Consider the following 18,182-nt stretch of genomic DNA (forward strand, 5'->3'; position numbering starts at 1 on the left):
TTGCCTTATGACTGAAGTCAAACATCGCATATTATTTCATTTAGTGCACTGAAATAATCGTCTCTCTTTAAAATTAAAATTCCTCAACATAAATTTTTATCAGTTTATATAATGTAAGATTTGTTTTTAGCTATAACACCATCTCGTTTTAAAGGCAACCAATGACCTGCTACTTGCAGTCAATTCTGGTAATTGTGCTCTGCTACATCTGTTAGACATCAGTGCTGCGTTTAACACCATACTTGGTGATATCCTTATTGCACACCTTGAGCGTATAGTTGACCTGCATGATAGTGTGCTGAACTGATTTAGGTCCTGCCTCAGTCACAGGACATTGTCAGTTAATATTGGTCATTTTTATTCCTCCATTGCTACCATTGATTGTGGTGGCCCACAAGGTTCTGTATTAGGGCCTGTCCACTTTTCATTGTACAAGCTCCCACTCAGAATCATTATTCGAATAAACAACATCTCCTTTCATTGGTATGCAGCTCTATCTTCCAGCTCTATCTTCCTTTAAAACGGAATGATCTGGGCACACTACATGATATTAAGACTTGGATGACAAACAAATTTCTTCAGTTAAATGAAAACAAATCAGAGCTTATTCTTTTCAGCTGATCCAAAAACATTTCAATTCTGTTAAATGATTTAGGAGTAACGGCACAATATGTTAGACCACAAGTGAAGAAACTTGGTGTTTATTTGACTGTGACCTCAGATTCAATCTGAAAATCAGTTATGTGGTTAAAAGCAGTTAGAACAATTACATTTAATTAGAGCAATTTAATTTAAAAAATTTAATTTCAAAATATTACCTCTCCTCCCAGGATTAGGAAAAGATATACATGCTTTCATTTCATCTCACTTAGATTATTGTCATTCACTTTATTTCAGTATCAGTAATGCTTCTCTCAATCATTTACAGTTAGTTAAAAATGCAGCTGTTAGATTACTCACCTGCACCAAGAAAATAGAACGCATTACCCCGGTTTTGGTGGCACTACACTAGTTCCTTGTCCAGTTTAAAGTTTTACTGTTTGTTTTAAAACTCACCACAGTCCTACATCTCTGACCTATTGTGCCAAGACTCTACTCCCAGGTCTCTGAGGTCTTGAGACTAGTTGCTGTTCCACCATCTTGGCTGAATGCTAAGGGTGGCTGTGCAGTGGCTGAGCCGAGATTGTGTAATAGCCTCCCTCTGGACATCAGATGTACTCCCTTTGTTACAGTTTTTAAATCAAGACTATGGTCTACACTTATAAACATACTAGGAACACACTTTTATAAATTGGCTTTTTAAGTGTTTGCATGTCTATTTAAGTGTGTGTTTGTCTATTCTATCAGTGTTTTTTTATGTTTGGTAGTTTCTTTCTTTTTTTATATATGAATTTCTAAATAAAATGTATTAACTTTACTTATCTTTTCTTTCTCAGGCCTATTTCCAGAACATTAAAATCCTCCAGTCACCCGGCAAAACTGAGATGAAAGTTGTCAGGTTTTCGGTCAATATTAGGATCAACTACAAGGCCTATACACAAGCATTTATAGGAGGAATCCCAGCAGCAATCGCAGAGAGGTAATGGCTGTTCAAGTGCAAATCCTACATACAAGTGTTGAAATCAAGAAAATAAAATAAATCTTTTCTTTTATGCAATTAATCGGTCCTTAACTAAAACAATACATTTGTTTGCATTATCATAAAGAGAAAATGAAATCCGCAGCAGCTCTGTTTTTGTGCAAGTGCAGTTGTGCCCTAGTGGGATAATACCAATGCATTGCTAATGTAAAGCAGGTTAGAGAGAAGATAGTTTGTATATATTGTAACCCTAGTTTTGACAGGTATAGGTCAAAGGTCAAAAAGATGCACATTCTAACTCTCTATATCTAGATCAAAGGTCATGATCATAAAAATATGAATAGTTATGTTAAATCTGGATCACATCCATTCGTGACCATATATGGTGCTGCCATGTGTGTTTTTCCGCCCCACACGTTGCGCACACCTGGTACATCTTTTCACATAGAATATGAAACTCTCTGTGGTAGGACATAAAAATATATATAGTTTTGTTAAATCTGGTTCACATCCAAATCGTGACCATACCTGGTACGACCATTTGTTCCCCCCACCTCACCCCACCCCACTCCACACACACACAGACAGACACAAATTGCATAGTCATGTTTTCTCACACTCTGTGGTAGGTCATCGACCATGTCCCCCCCCCCCCACACACAGACAAAAGTTGCATAGTCATGTTTTTCCTCTTCACATAGAATATGAAGCTCTCTGTGGTAGGTCATAAGAATATATATAGTTTTGTTAAATCTGGTTCACATCCAAATCGTGACCATACCTGGTACGACTATTTGTCCCCCCCACCCCACCCACACAGACAAAAGTTGCATAGTCATGATTTTACTCTTCACATAGAATATGAAGCTCTCTGTGGTAGGTCATAAGAATATATATAGTTTTGTTAAATCTGGTTCACATCCAAATCGTGACCATACCTGGTACGGCCATGTGTATCCCACATCCAAACAAAAATATGACGCACACAAACGCACTTTATTTTCACATTATTTAAAAGGAATTTAAGTGTTATGTACTAAATTACCGTAATTATGAGCACAAGTTGTTAAGTTGACAATCATTTTTAAAATTACGTTTCTCCATTTAGATTGTCTGCAGTAGAATGCAGTCTTTTAATCCAGGAAAAATGACTGCCTTTAAGTTTTATAACAATAGTAAGTAAAATCCAGCGTGATTTACATTACAAATCTCATACGTAACATCTCTGCAGGATTTATAGACGGTAAAGCACTGAATGAAATGAACAATATAGACAAAAAATAAACACTCTGTGTCTACTACTTTTATCTCTCATAGAACTATCCACAGTCCAAAGGCTGTGGAGCTAGAAGGCTACGCGTGCGAATGACAAAAGATTTTTAAAAAGAAAATAAAAAATGTATCAATACATGAAATTAGATTACACAATGTAGTTGAGGTTTACATGAATAAGCAGAAATGTAATCATGCTTATCTTTCCTATAGCACAAATGAAAAGCCCTCTCTAGATGAGCAGATTTGTCAAATGAAACTTTTTCCTTCTTTTCCACTGCTACGGTAAACTAAAGAGTGGATATTCAAATGACACTGCTAAATATGACTAGCATTAGCTACGTGTACTAGTGCAAAATAGTCCATCAATTGTATTAGCAGGTGTAGCCTATACACGAGTCCACTATTGGTCATATCGCAACTGAGAACATGCCCCAAATTCATTGCTTTAGTAGAATTTAATGGTAAGTGAAATGATAATCACATTGTAATGTACTTAGTATTTGTTCAGTCTACAGGTGCTCTAACACTCTGTTAAATGAATAAATGTAAATGTACTACAACGTAAATTTTGTTTTAAATCAATTAATGCAGAAATTACACACAATATTAAGTTGATGTAATTATCAACATTATTATGTCAACACCACTCATCAAAATAATGTGTACAACTTTAAATATTTAATTAATTCAATAAATTTTTTTATCTTGCAACCACACATTAAATTTAGATTGTGGGGGTTTGTTTTGTATCGCTCCGCTGTTAGAAAATACACGATGGTTGAATGTGAACATAAATGAGCAGAATGTAAGCTTGTGAAATAAATTCAACTTTATTGATTGCACTTTTTGAGAAAATGACATGACTTTGAATAAAACTTTACTGAAATAAATACTCTAAAACATTGATATACCCGAAGAAATGTAAAAAAGAAAAAATAATTAAAAAAAACTTTTTACATACCTTCTAAATAGGTCCCTTTAGGAGGTAAACGTTTTAAAGACGGTGTTTTATAAGAAACGCGCGTATTACATGCCTTCTAAACCTAACCCTTTAGGATGTAAAATGCTGCTTAAAAGAATCGAGAGTTTTGTTTAAACTAGAAGACACAATTTCCGGGGAATGTCTTGTAGGCCTATACACAGTGTCCTACACATCTGAGGTGTGTGTGTGTGTGTATGTGGGTGTGGGGGGGTGTGTGTGCGTGCGTGTGTGTGGGTGTGTTAGAGAGAGAGAGAGAGAGAGAGAGAGAGAGAGTCGAGTGTTTCCTGGGGGTTTGCTGACCAGTAGGTTTGCTGACCAGACTGCTTACAGTGTGTTTATGTTAATGAATCAAGGTACGAGTCGTGTGTTTTAGGGTTTAACGATCCCTACCAATGTGTACATTTGTGGTTTAAGTGAATCTTTGTTTCTGAAATTACTTCTGTGGTAAATATCAGTTTGTGTAACTAATCTATCAGAAAATACTAGACCCGGTGACTGAATGTGGTAGATGTATTAGAATTTTGGACATGTTATGCATGTGTAGCTCCCTATGTGTATGATCTATGTGTAATCCTTCCGTCAAGAAATGAGCAGACTGAGGTTTGTGAAATAATTGAACTGTTTATTGGCTACGTTGTTGAGAAAAACACTGTGATGTGTAAAACATTTCTACAGTCCTTCAAGGGTTAGGAGGCAGAAAAACATTTAAAGACGGTGTTTTAAAAGAGTCGTGCATTTTGTTTAAACTATAAACAAGATTTCAGAAAATGGTCCGCCAACGAGGATACTTACACAGAACTGTCGCTAAATACATAAGCTTTCGTCTATGCTTTGACATCCCGTGTCCCAGCAGTACATTTATGACCTCTGGTGACCATGTGGGTGTGCGGGGGGTGGGTGTGAGAGAGAGAGACACAGGTGTTCTTTCGGGGGTTTTGCTGACCAGAATTCTTACAAATGTGTTTGTTAACGAATTAAAGGGAGTCGTGTGTCTCAGTGTTAAAATAGTGGTTAAGACGTCGTAGTGGGTGTGGGGGTGTGCGTGCGTGTGTGTGGGTGTGTTAGAGAGAGAGAGTCGAGTGTTTCCTGGGGGTTAGCTGACCAGACTGCTTACAGTGTGTTTATGTTAATGAATCAAGGTACGAGTCGTGTGTTTTAGGGTTTAACGATCCCTACCAATGTGTACATTTGTGGTTTAAGTGAATCTTTGTTTCTGAAATTACTTCTGTGGTAATTATCAGTTTGTGTAACTAATCTATCAGAAAATACTAGACCTGGTGACTGAATGTGGTAGATGTATTAGAATTTTGGACATGTTATGCATGTGTAGCTCCCTATGTGTATGATCTATGTGTAATCCTTCTGTCAAGAAATGAACAGACTGAGGTTTGTGAAATAATTGAACTGTTTATTGGCTACGTTGTTGAGAAAAACACTGTGATGTGTAAAACATTTCTACAGTACTTCAAGGCTGTATGATATCGTTGTTCTCTTTTACTGAAAGAAAGGTCAAAACCATCGGTGTTATTCGTTGTGAAGACTGAAGTGACAATATGTCTGAAGAAAATGAAAATATGTATTACATATCCTACCTGCTAACCAGGTTATTTTAAGGGTGGAAAAAAAAAACCTTTTTTAAAGACGGTGTTTTAAAAGAGTCGTGCATTTTGTTTAAACTATAAACGAGATTTCAGAAAATGGTCCGCCAACGAGGATACTTACACAGAACTTTCGCTAAATACATAAGCTTTCGTCTATGCTTTGACATCCCGTGTCCCAGCAGTACATTTATGACCTCTGGTGACCATGTGGGTGTGCGGGGGTGGGTGTGAGAGAGAGAGACACAGGTGTTCTTTCGGGGGTTTTGCTGACCAGAATTCTTACAAATGTGTTTGTTAACGAATTAAAGGGAGTCGTGTGTCTCAGTGTTAAAATAGTGGTTAAGACGTCGTAGTTAAAACACAGAAGAAACTCTGCAACAATCTGTTACTATGTCTGCTCCGAGAAATCCTAATACCCTTAGAAGATTGCTGTGTATTCACCAACAAGAGGACCTGTTGAAATGAGAGAGGACCTGACTTTTGCTCCAAAATTTTTTTATTTTTTTAAAAAACAAGAGGTTAGTTTGACAATTTATTAATGAAGGTAATGTAAATACGTTGTTGTTTAACCCTGAGCAGGGCGTCAACAGCTCCAAAGATCGTGTCTTAAGCCGGAGGGTTTAGTTAGGAGGTAGAAAAACATTTAAAGACGACGTTTTAAAAGAAACAAGTGTTTCATCCTTAATGGTAAAAAAGAAAAATGGCTGTACTCCAATATGAAATAAAACGGCGGAGACACACTGAGTACACTTCTGTTCCACAGTCTATAAGGATCCCCAAACTTCATGCAGTGTGGAAAAATATATAAGCCCTCCGTGACTACGATACTTAAGGTTTAAACATTTTTATTTTGTGATGGCAGCAAGACAAAACGGTTGTGCATTTGGTATGTGGTGATTTTAGAATTAGGCCCCAAATGTCAAATATGTTTTGTGTATGGCTTCGTCAGGCAAAGATCACGATGGTATGGAAAGAGTATACAAGAGTAATTGGGGTGATCTAATGCTTAGGACTTGTACAGTACTTCAGCTCGGGAACGTTCCACCATGGCGTTCAGAGAGGCGTTATCTATGGTACACGTATATATGATATAGATCAGATCACCAGTCTGTCTTTACCCACTCCTGATCTGGGGTGGGTGGGATGGGGATAACAGTTCGGGCATATTTCCAACAGAACAGAATATTAGACATTTAGTGTAAACTAGTGAAAAAAAAATCTCTGAAATATTTCAGTGAAAATAGTGGTCCATATTTATTGCATTATATTAGAAATGATAGTACAGTCTTTGTTGATCAGTTACCAACTCATACTTTATAATAATTTGTTTAGGAGCATCTGAATCTGGCAAATAACTTTTATTGCAATTAGGCATACAATAAAAGTTAATAAAAAATTAGGAAGAAATGACTTGTGCACTACTGCTGCGGATATTAAGTCAAACCATTTTGTTCAAACTTCAGCACGACCCTTAGAGAAGCAGAAACCTATGGCACCTTATGAATACCATGTGAAGGATTACGTTGACTCGTCCCTTACAGTTACAAAGACGTGTCCTTGTGCAGGATCACCTTCGCACCAGCATCGGACCCCTCTTCTCCCATTTCAACGTATAAGAAAAGGCAAAATGTAATATAAGATGTATAAGAATATATTTATAAAATATAACACATTATGAGGAAGAAAGATAAAATATTATTTAACAAGGTCTGCCGTTCAGCCCTCTTAACTGTAAGAGCATCATCAGTATTGTACGGCAGTTGGGGAACAGTAGTTAGCTTTCAGATGTCAGATATAAAACAACTTTTTGAGTCACAGTGCCAAACTACTGGTGTTATATTCGGATCCTTCTTTTTCAGCATGAAGGACCGGCATTTATTTAATAGACAGATGGTACAGCCATATACTTGGTCAGAGGATTTAGGAATTTCTTTGAGAAAGGTTCACTGTTTTCGTTCTTTTATCATAGCTTCAGTTTGTATACTTAATTTGGTTAGTGACTTAAACTGTTTTATTAGGTACGGACCGATTTCATTAACAGAACGATGATAGGTGAAGATTAAGTTGGTATGCGTGTACAAAATAAAACTGTCTATATGTATATTTGTCTGCTATGTATCTGTTTAAACACTGCTGTAATGGCGATATAAAGAGAGAGAGATACCCATTTACTAATTCATAGAACCCCTTTCCACCTTTTCAAGTGCGTTATACATTTTTCTTTTCAAGCATCGTGTTCAGACATTGCAAATCATCAGTCTGAAGGTTAAGGGTTACTTAGATTTTTGCTTCTTCAGCATAAAAAAAGTCTAAACATGAATCTTATTATTAAACTCAGAAACAATATAACTGTCTGGTTGTGATCATAATAAAAGGCAATGTCAAAGGTGACTTATTTCCCATTGAGATTTCTCTATGTTCTCTATGACCTTTCTACAGTATATGCCATTAAGTCCTAGTGTCCAGCCATCATCACAGCACGGGAGAGGAAATCTCGTTCATCAGATGTGCGATGTACGTCTAGACAGTCTGATAACAAACTACACACACAACATTTATGTTGAGAGAATTCAGATTGATCTTTGTTCCCAAATAACATTGGATCAGATCCATAGTTTACAGCATCTGTCCCACGCGTATTTAATCTGTATTACGAGTACTGAACAAGTTAGAGGAGGAGAAAATGTAGATTTACTGTTCATTGGAACTTTATTGTTTATTTAGATCTGTCTTGATTCATTTTCATATTCAAATTTTAAAAAATTTAAAAAAAAAAATACATAACGTAACATAACATAACGTATGAATGTAGGAACATGGATTTTCACCATGCGACTCTTTTCAGAAAATGGTCTTTCTCTGTTTCTTATGCACACAGAACCTACTTTTCTTTTCATAAAATCATACACCAATTTACTATTCCTGTATAGGGATTGAGTAAATATAGATAAACTCATTAATGTACTGTAGCTCTCAGAGTTACTACACCACCCCACTTGGTAATTCAGACCATAACCTCATCTCGTTAACAGTTCTTTCCTGCAGTTCAGTCTGTCCACAAGGAATAGGTACACTCAGTAAGGATAGGGGTAGGCAATACGTGTGCATCACTTTGTTTCAAAGGTGGTGGAGATAAAGACACGTTGTGGAAAGTAGTAATACAGATATCATAACGAATGACCTTTTTGAGCTGAGTGAATGAAAATCAGTAAACTAAAACACTTTATTAGTGGTTAATTAACACACCCTATTGCATCCTATAAGAGATTAATCACATTCATAGACAACAAACGCAATTCTACAACATGGATCTACACAAAATTACATGAACACACAACTATCTGTGATAGCCATAGTCAGGAGCTGGTAAGGAACACTTACTAGCACAGTAATCTTAATAAGTATTTAAATAGATATGATATTTAATAGATATTAGACTTTTTATGATGTAATAATAAAATGTATTTTAAAAAAATTTGAATATGAAAATGAATCAAGACAGATCTAAATAAACAATAAAATTCCAATGAACAGTAAATCTACATTTTCTCCTCCTCTAACTTGTTCAGTACTCGTAATACAGATTAAATACGCGTGGGACAGATGCTGTAAACTATGGATCTGATCCAATGTTATTTGGGAACAAAGATCAATCTGAATTCTCTCAACATAAATGTTGTGTGTGTAGTTTGTTATCAGACTGTCTAGACGTACATCGCACATCTGATGAACGAGATTTCCTCTCCCGTGCTGTGATGATGGCTGGACACTAGGACTTAATGGCATATACTGTAGAAAGGTCATAGAGAACATAGAGAAATCTCAATGGGAAATAAGTCACCTTTGACGTTGCCTTTTATTATGATCACAACCAGACAGTTATATTGTTTCTGAGTTTAATAATAAGATTCATGTTTAGACTTTTTTTATGCTGAAGAAGCAAAAATCTAAGTAACCCTTAACCTTCAGACTGATGATTTGCAATGTCTGAACACGATGCTTGAAAAGAAAAATGTATAACGCACTTGAAAAGGTGGAAAGGGGTTCTATGAATTAGTAAATGGGTATCTCTCTCTCTTTATATCGCCATTACAGCAGTGTTTAAACAGATACATAGCAGACAAATATACATATAGACAGTTTTATTTTGTACACGCATACCAACTTAATCTTCACCTATCATCGTTCTGTTAATGAAATCGGTCCGTACCTAATAAAACAGTTTAAGTCACTAACCAAATTAAGTATACAAACTGAAGCTATGATAAAAGAACGAAAACAGTGAACCTTTCTCAAAGAAATTCCTAAATCCTCTGACCAAGTATATGGCTGTACCATCTGTCTATTAAATAAATGCCGGTCCTTCATGCTGAAAAAGAAGGATCCGAATATAACACCAGTAGTTTGGCACTGTGACTCAAAAAGTTGTTTTATATCTGACATCTGAAAGCTAACTACTGTTCCCCAACTGCCGTACAATACTGATGATGCTCTTACAGTTAAGAGGGGCTGAACGGTAGACCTTGTTAAATAATATTTTATCTTTCTTCCTCATAATGTGTTATATTTTATAAATATATTCTTATACATCTTATATTACATTTTGCCTTTTCTTATACGTTGAAATGGGAGAAGAGGGGTCCGATGCTGGTGCGAAGATGATCCTGCACAAGGACACGTCTTTGTAACTGTAAGGGACGAGTCAACGTAATCCTTCACATGGTATTCATAAGGTGCCATAGGTTTCTGCTTCTCTATGGGTCATGCTGAAGTTTGAACAAAATGGTTTGACTTAATATCCGCAGCAGTAGTGCACAAGTCATTTCTTCCTAATTTTTTATTAACTTTTATTGTATGCCTAATTGCAATAAAAGTTATTTGCCAGATTCAGATGCTCCTAAACAAATTATTATAAAGTATGAGTTGGTAACTGATCAACAAAGACTGTACTATCATTTCTAATATAATGCATTAAATATGGACCACTATTTTCACTGAAATATTTCAGAGATTTTTTTTTCACTAGTTTACACTAAATGTCTAATATTCTGTTCTGTTGGAAATATGCCCGAACTGTTATCCCCATCCCACCCACCCCAAGATCAGGAGTGGGTAAAGACAGACTGGTGATCTGATCTATATTATATATATGTGTACCATAGATAACGCCTCTCTGAACGCCATGGTGGGACGTTCCCGAGCTGAAGTACTGTACAAGTCCTAAGCATTAGATCACCCCCAATTACTCTTGTATACTCTTTCCATACCATCGTGATCTTTGCCTGACGAAGCCATACACAAAACATATTTGACATTTGGGGCCTAATTCTAAAATCACCACATACCAAATGCACAACCGTTTTGTCTTGCTGCCATCACAAAATAAAAATGTTTAAACCTTAAGTATCGTAGTCACGGAGGGCTTATATATTTTTCCACACTACATGAAGTTTGGGGATCCTTATAGACTGTGGAACAGAAGTGTACTCAGTGTGTCTCCGCCGTTTTATTTCATATTGGAGTACAACCATTTTTCTTTTTTACCATTAAGGATGAAACACTTGTTTCTTTTAAAACGTCGTCTTTAAATGTTTTTCTACCTCCTAACTAAACCCTCCGGCTTAAGACACGATCTTTGGAGCTGTTGACGCCCTGCTCAGGGTTAAACAACAACGTATTTACATTACCTTCATTAATAAATTGTCAAACTAACCTCTTGTTTTTTAAAAAAATAAAAAAAATTTGGAGCAAAAGTCAGGTCCTCTCTCATTTCAACAGGTCCTCTTGTTGGTGAATACACAGCAATCTTCTAAGGGTATTAGGATTTCTCGGAGCAGACATAGTAACAGATTGTTGCAGAGTTTCTTCTGTGTTTTAACTACGACGTCTTAACCACTATTTTAACACTGAGACACACGACTCCCTTTAATTCGTTAACAAACACATTTGTAAGAATTCTGGTCAGCAAAACCCCCGAAAGAACACCTGTGTCTCTCTCTCTCACACCCACCCCCGCACACCCACATGGTCACCAGAGGTCATAAATGTACTGCTGGGACACGGGATGTCAAAGCATAGACGAAAGCTTATGTATTTAGCGAAAGTTCTGTGTAAGTATCCTCGTTGGCGGACCATTTTCTGAAATCTCGTTTATAGTTTAAACAAAATGCACGACTCTTTTAAAACACCGTCTTTAAATGTTTTTCTGCCTCCTAACCCTTGAAGGACTGTAGAAATGTTTTACACATCACAGTGTTTTTCTCAACAACGTAGCCAATAAACAGTTCAATTATTTCACAAACCTCAGTCTGCTCATTTCTTGACAGAAGGATTACACATAGATCATACACATAGGGAGCTACACATGCATAACATGTCCAAAATTCTAATACATCTACCACATTCAGTCACCAGGTCTAGTATTTTCTGATAGATTAGTTACACAAACTGATATTTACCACAGAAGTAATTTCAGAAACAAAGATTCACTTAAACCACAAATGTACACATTGGTAGGGATCGTTAAACCCTAAAACACACGACTCGTACCTTGATTCATTAACATAAACACACTGTAAGCAGTCTGGTCAGCAAACCCCCAGGAAACACTCGACTCTCTCTCTCTAACACACCCACACACACGCACGCACACCCCCCACACCCACATACACACACACACACACCTCAGATGTGTAGGACAATGTGTATAGGCCTACAAGACATTCCCCGGAAATTGTGTCTTCTAGTTTAAACAAAACTCTCGATTCTTTTAAGCAGCATTTTACATCCTAAAGGGTTCGGTTTAGAAGGCATGTAATACGCGCGTTTCTTATAAAACACCGTCTTTAAAAACGTTTACCTCCTAAAGGGACCTATTTAGAAGGTATGTAAAAAGTTTTTTTTAATTATTTTTTCTTTTTTACATTTCTTCGGGTATATCAATGTTTTAGAGTATTTATTTCAGTAAAGTTTTATTCAAAGTCATGTCATTTTCTCAAAAAGTGCAATCAATAAAGTTGAATTTATTTCACAAGCTTACATTCTGCTCATTTATGTTCACATTCAACCATCGTGTATTTTCTAACAGCGGAGCTATACAAAACAAACCCCCACAATCTAAATTTAATGTGTGGTTGCAATATAAAAATTCTAATTTATTGAATTAATTAAATATTTAAAGTTGTACACATTATTTTGATGAGTGGTGTTGACATAATAATGTTGATAATTACATCAACTTAATATTGTGTGTAATTTCTGCATTAATTGATTTAAAACAAAATTTACGTTGTAGTACATTTACATTTATTCATTTAACAGAGTGTTAGAGCACCTGTAGACTGAACAAATACTAAGTACATTACAATGTGATTATCATTTCACTTACCATTAAATTCTACTAAAGCAATGAATTTGGGGCATGTTCTCAGTTGCGATATGACCAATAGTGGACTCGTGTATAGGCTACACCTGCTAATACAATTGATGGACTATTTTGCACTAGTACACGTAGCTAATGCTAGTCATATTTAGCAGTGTCATTTGAATATCCACTCTTTAGTTTACCGTAGCAGTGGAAAAGAAGGAAAAAGTTTCATTTGACAAATCTGCTCATCTAGAGAGGGCTTTTCATTTGTGCTATAGGAAAGATAAGCATGATTACATTTCTGCTTATTCATGTAAACCTCAACTACATTGTGTAATCTAATTTCATGTATTGATACATTTTTTATTTTCTTTTTAAAAATCTTTTGTCATTCGCACGCGTAGCCTTCTAGCTCCACAGCCTTTGGACTGTGGATAGTTCTATGAGAGATAAAAGTAGTAGACACAGAGTGTTTATTTTTTGTCTATATTGTTCATTTCATTCAGTGCTTTACCGTCTATAAATCCTGCAGAGATGTTACGTATGAGATTTGTAATGTAAATCACGCTGGATTTTACTTACTATTGTTATAAAACTTAAAGGCAGTCATTTTTCCTGGATTAAAAGACTGCATTCTACTGCAGACAATCTAAATGGAGAAACGTAATTTTAAAAATGATTGTCAACTTAACAACTTGTGCTCATAATTACGGTAATTTAGTACATAACACTTAAATTCCTTTTAAATAATGTGAAAATAAAGTGCGTTTGTGTGCGTCATATTTTTGTTTGGATGTGGGATACACATGGCCGTACCAGGTATGGTCACGATTTGGATGTGAACCAGATTTAACAAAACTATATATATTCTTATGACCTACCACAGAGAGCTTCATATTCTATGTGAAGAGTAAAATCATGACTATGCAACTTTTGTCTGTGTGGGTGGGGTGGGGGGGACAAATAGTCGTACCAGGTATGGTCACGATTTGGATGTGAACCAGATTTAACAAAACTATATATATTCTTATGACCTACCACAGAGAGCTTCATATTCTATGTGAAGAGGAAAAACATGACTATGCAACTTTTGTCTGTGTGTGTGTGGGGGGGGGGACATGGTCGATGACCTACCACAGAGTGTGAGAAAACATGACTATGCAATTTGTGTCTGTCTGTGTGTGTGTGGAGTGGGGTGGGGTGAGGTGGGGGGAACAAATGGTCGTACCAGGTATGGTCACGATTTGGATGTGAACCAGATTTAACAAAACTATATATATTTTTATGTCCTACCACAGAGAGTTTCATATTCTATGTGAAAAGATGTACCAGGTGTGCGCAACGTGTGGGGCGGAAAAACACACATGGCAGCACCATATATGGTCACGAATGGATGTGATCCAGATTTAACATAACTATTCATATTTTTATGATCATGACCTTTGATCTAGATATAGAGAGTTAGAATGTGCATCTTTTTGACCTTTGACCTATACCTGTCAAAACTAGGGTTACAATATATACAAACTATCTTCTCTCTCTCAGGTTTTCTTGTTAACTCTCCTCTTCTATTTTTATGGCCAAAAAATAAACATGTCTATGTTCACGTTGGTGAAGTGCTGCAGCAGAGGGGTGTGACATTTGAGAAATTTGCTGGTGCAGTGGTATTGTTGCACCCATAGCAGACCACTGCTGAATTGCACTGAATTTACTGCCTCCTGAGGCATACAGGCAGAGATAGAAGGTTATAACTGTGCTTTTTCTGACTTCCTAAAGTGAAGACTTTTAAGTGCTGTCCCATTTCTTTCAATACAGTTTTGTGGTACCCCACTTATACATAAAATAGGCAAATTTAAAAAAAAAGAACAAACTTCTCAGTTGTGACTACTGAATGAGCATCATTTAAATTATTTCCACCATATTGACCTACAGTCTATAAAATGAATCATTTATTGTCATATGAGGAGCCTGGAGGGCATTAAACATCAAAACGGAAGACACACAACCGACCAGCTGCACATTTTCTTCCTTATTAAATACAAACCATAACAAATAACAGGCAATACACTAGAACCATTAAACCATGTTTAATATGTAACAAAGAATAAATTACAATTACAGCCAAATATTAATGTAATGCCCTCTCCTCCATCCTCTTGTGGGCAAATAAAAAGAGCAGCTTTGAATAGAGATACAGATGGGTGCTCTGTGTTGCCAAAAGGGGGAGCACAGCACTCGGCAGAATCAGCTACTCTCCTTAAATTGACCTCAGTCGAGACCAGCAGTGGGTATACTCTGCTCTCCATCCTGCAGAGACAGGTATTCACAGAGCGTCTAAGAGCCCCCGGTTCCCTCTGCAGCATGTTAAATCCACCTTGCTGGAGATCTAAAAATGCCAGGTCACTTGCTCTTTGCTGGCTGTTCTGTTGCCTTCCTCTCTGTTGCACAGGTTCATCTAATTCTGCCATCTCTTCCTCTGCTGCTTCTGATTTAGGACCTTGTGCACCATCAGCCTTAGGACCTGAAGCTGAAGTGTGTTTCAGGATCACTAAAGTGTCCATTATAACCACAAAGCATTGTCTTGTATTTATTAGGGCTTGAAAGGTTTTAAAGGGTTAATTGGTATAGCAATAATCATTTTTAATGGCAGTTTATATTGTACATTAATTCACAATGTACACATTATAACACTGACAATTCCCAGAGCTGATTACCTCTGTTTAATGTGGGGTTAAAAAATAAATAAATAATTAAAAAAGATATCTGGGCCAAAAATATGCACACACAAGTCTGAATTGAGTAAACTAGCGAGATACACTGTGCAGTAATATTGCAAATCACATTGTGAATTGTGAATTTCTATATATTTATATAATGTTATATATAATATATAATGATAATAACATTTATACAGAATTGGAAACTCTTTTAAGTGTTACAAATTGCACCTTTAAACATTTGAGGGGTTAAAAAAAAACAAAAAAAAAAAAAAACACAACACCAGAAATACTTACAGTATGTGGAAGGCAAATAATTGTTCAAATTATTGCAATACTGTTGTGTTGCGCATTATGTAAATGTGATAAATGAATTTAAAGTGTGGTAATTAAATTATATATATATATATATATATATATATATATATATATATATATATATATATATATATATATATATATATATATATATGTATGTATGTATGTATATTAAAAGGTATACCTCATAGGCCGAGCTCAATTCCCTCAAATCCTATTTTGCTGTCCTTGGAGATTGTGGAGACAGCCATGTCCTGGGTTGCATTGAGGGTCTGGCTAAATGAAGACCCCCTCCAGCAGCATCCATGTAACTCCGGGACGCTGGAAGTTGTTCGGCTCGTCTCCTGACATCGTTAGAGCGTTTCCGACACAGGCCAGAGGTTCTCACTGTGCCAGTGGATGAGGTGACATTTATTATTGTAGCCACTTCCTCCCAAGCCTGTCTCACATCGTCAGACCTGGGAATCCTATCTTGCGTGCCGTATATTTGGTCATGGCGATTGTGCACTTCCCGCAACAGTGTGGCTGTTTCTGGTTTTGTGAATTTTCTCTGGCGGAGTCTTTCCTCCTCTACAGACGCTGCCATGGCGAAAATGGGACTGCGCTCACCCGCCGGCGCATACACGCCTTTACAGGGCAAGGCGAGAAGCTAATCTGATTGGATGTTTATGTCTCATTCGTTTTTTAGTTGTTTTTTTTTTTTCCTTCTTAGAATTACGTCACTATTCGCCAGTTGTAAAGGATATCAAAAAGACAGCAGTTTTTCTGATCATAACGCAAACGCAACGTAGAAAAAAACATTTTAAAAAAACATTAGAAACCAGAAATTCTAATGGTTTCCACTACAAATACCATTACACACAGTCAGCTGACCAAGTGCTTTAATATGAACTTTGCAGCCAGAACTACTGTCAAAGATGTTGTTATGTAAGGAATGAAACAATTGGGGGTTGCTGTTATAGGAAAATAATCCATGACAGAGTGGTGTGATGGTGTAATCTGTTAACTCCTCAACATTACATTATTTTCCTATTACAGCATATCCTGAAGTGTTTTATTCCTCTTATACCACAGCAATTTTCCAGTGATTACAAAGTTTTATATATAAGATTAAGGCTTCTCAGGGTTTTCATAGAATTTGTACGTAGCGTCACATCACCTGAAAATTACAACTTGCTCTGAATAGAGAAAATAAAGTAACAAATATATTACTGAGGATTAGACCAACAGAACATTTCAAACTGTTGTATATCTTTTGGCAGTAATAAATAATTAAGCAGTGTTCAAATAGACATTTAACTTTAGATTTCAAACTTTAGATTTCAATAAATAATCTGCAAACATATATATATATATATATATATATATATATATATATATATATATATATATATATATATATATATATATATTTGTATTCAGATAACATTTCTGCTGTCACTGCTCTCAGAATTGTCAATGCTATCAAGCAATTTACATTGATGCACTGTAAAACCGGATAGTTCATTTAACTCAAAAAATTTGAGAAAACTAACTACCTCAAAATCTTTAAGTTGATAAACAAATTTCTTTAAGCCAAATACACTTAAATATAACAAAAATTTAACTCAAACTTGTTATATTTAAGTGTATTTGGCTTAAAGAAATTGATTTATCAACTTAATACTTTTGAGGTAATTAGTTTCCTCAATTTTTTTGAGTTAAATGAACTTATCCAGTTTTACAATGCAGCAAACTGAAGTGCTGGGTGTGGTTTTGTTTGCACTCTTTGTCAAGACACTCTTTAATTAGTTGAACTGAAAAAAATGGTCATGTGATCACTTTGATTTATCTGGAAAATCCTCTTTTTATTCCAGACTAAATATTAACCACCCAGCGTTTAGAGGATGTCTTAACAGGCTTGAGATGGACATTGCCATCAAATTTTCAGAAGCAATTGGAATTCATCCTGGTTGTCCACTATCTTTACTGGTAAGGCTGGATTAAAACAGCATTTTAATCCATTCAGCATAAGCATTTTAATCTAAACCCCATGCATTAATCCTTTCATGCATAAATTATTTAAAAACCATATCTAGATTTTTAGATATATATACATATATATATATACATATATATATATATATATATATATATATATATATATATATATATATATATATATATATATATATATATATATATATATATATATATATATATATATATATATAACAAATATAGAAATTATGCAGTTTACTTTAGAATTCATATGATCTCTTTATCATATATATACTAACATTATTTGTTATAGTCTGACATTATCTGACATTTTTTTAATGATTAGACCTTTTTGTGTAGACAA

General features: G+C 35.6%; 1 protein-coding gene across 1 annotated transcript in view; it reads left to right on the forward strand.

The window, feature by feature from the left end:
• lama3 (laminin, alpha 3) overlaps positions 1–18,182 on the forward strand; it is a 40,990-nt gene that overhangs the window by 15,908 nt on the left and 6,900 nt on the right. Inside the window, exons 25-26 of the mRNA XM_017477511.3 lie at positions 1,437–1,579; positions 17,695–17,809. Coding sequence (XP_017333000.1) covers positions 1,437–1,579; positions 17,695–17,809 — 258 coding nt within the window. The remainder of the gene's footprint in view (positions 1–1,436; positions 1,580–17,694; positions 17,810–18,182) is intronic.

Source organism: Ictalurus punctatus, chromosome 10 (genome assembly GCF_001660625.3).
Source record: "Ictalurus punctatus breed USDA103 chromosome 10, Coco_2.0, whole genome shotgun sequence".
Taxonomy (NCBI): Eukaryota; Metazoa; Chordata; class Actinopteri; order Siluriformes; family Ictaluridae; genus Ictalurus; species Ictalurus punctatus.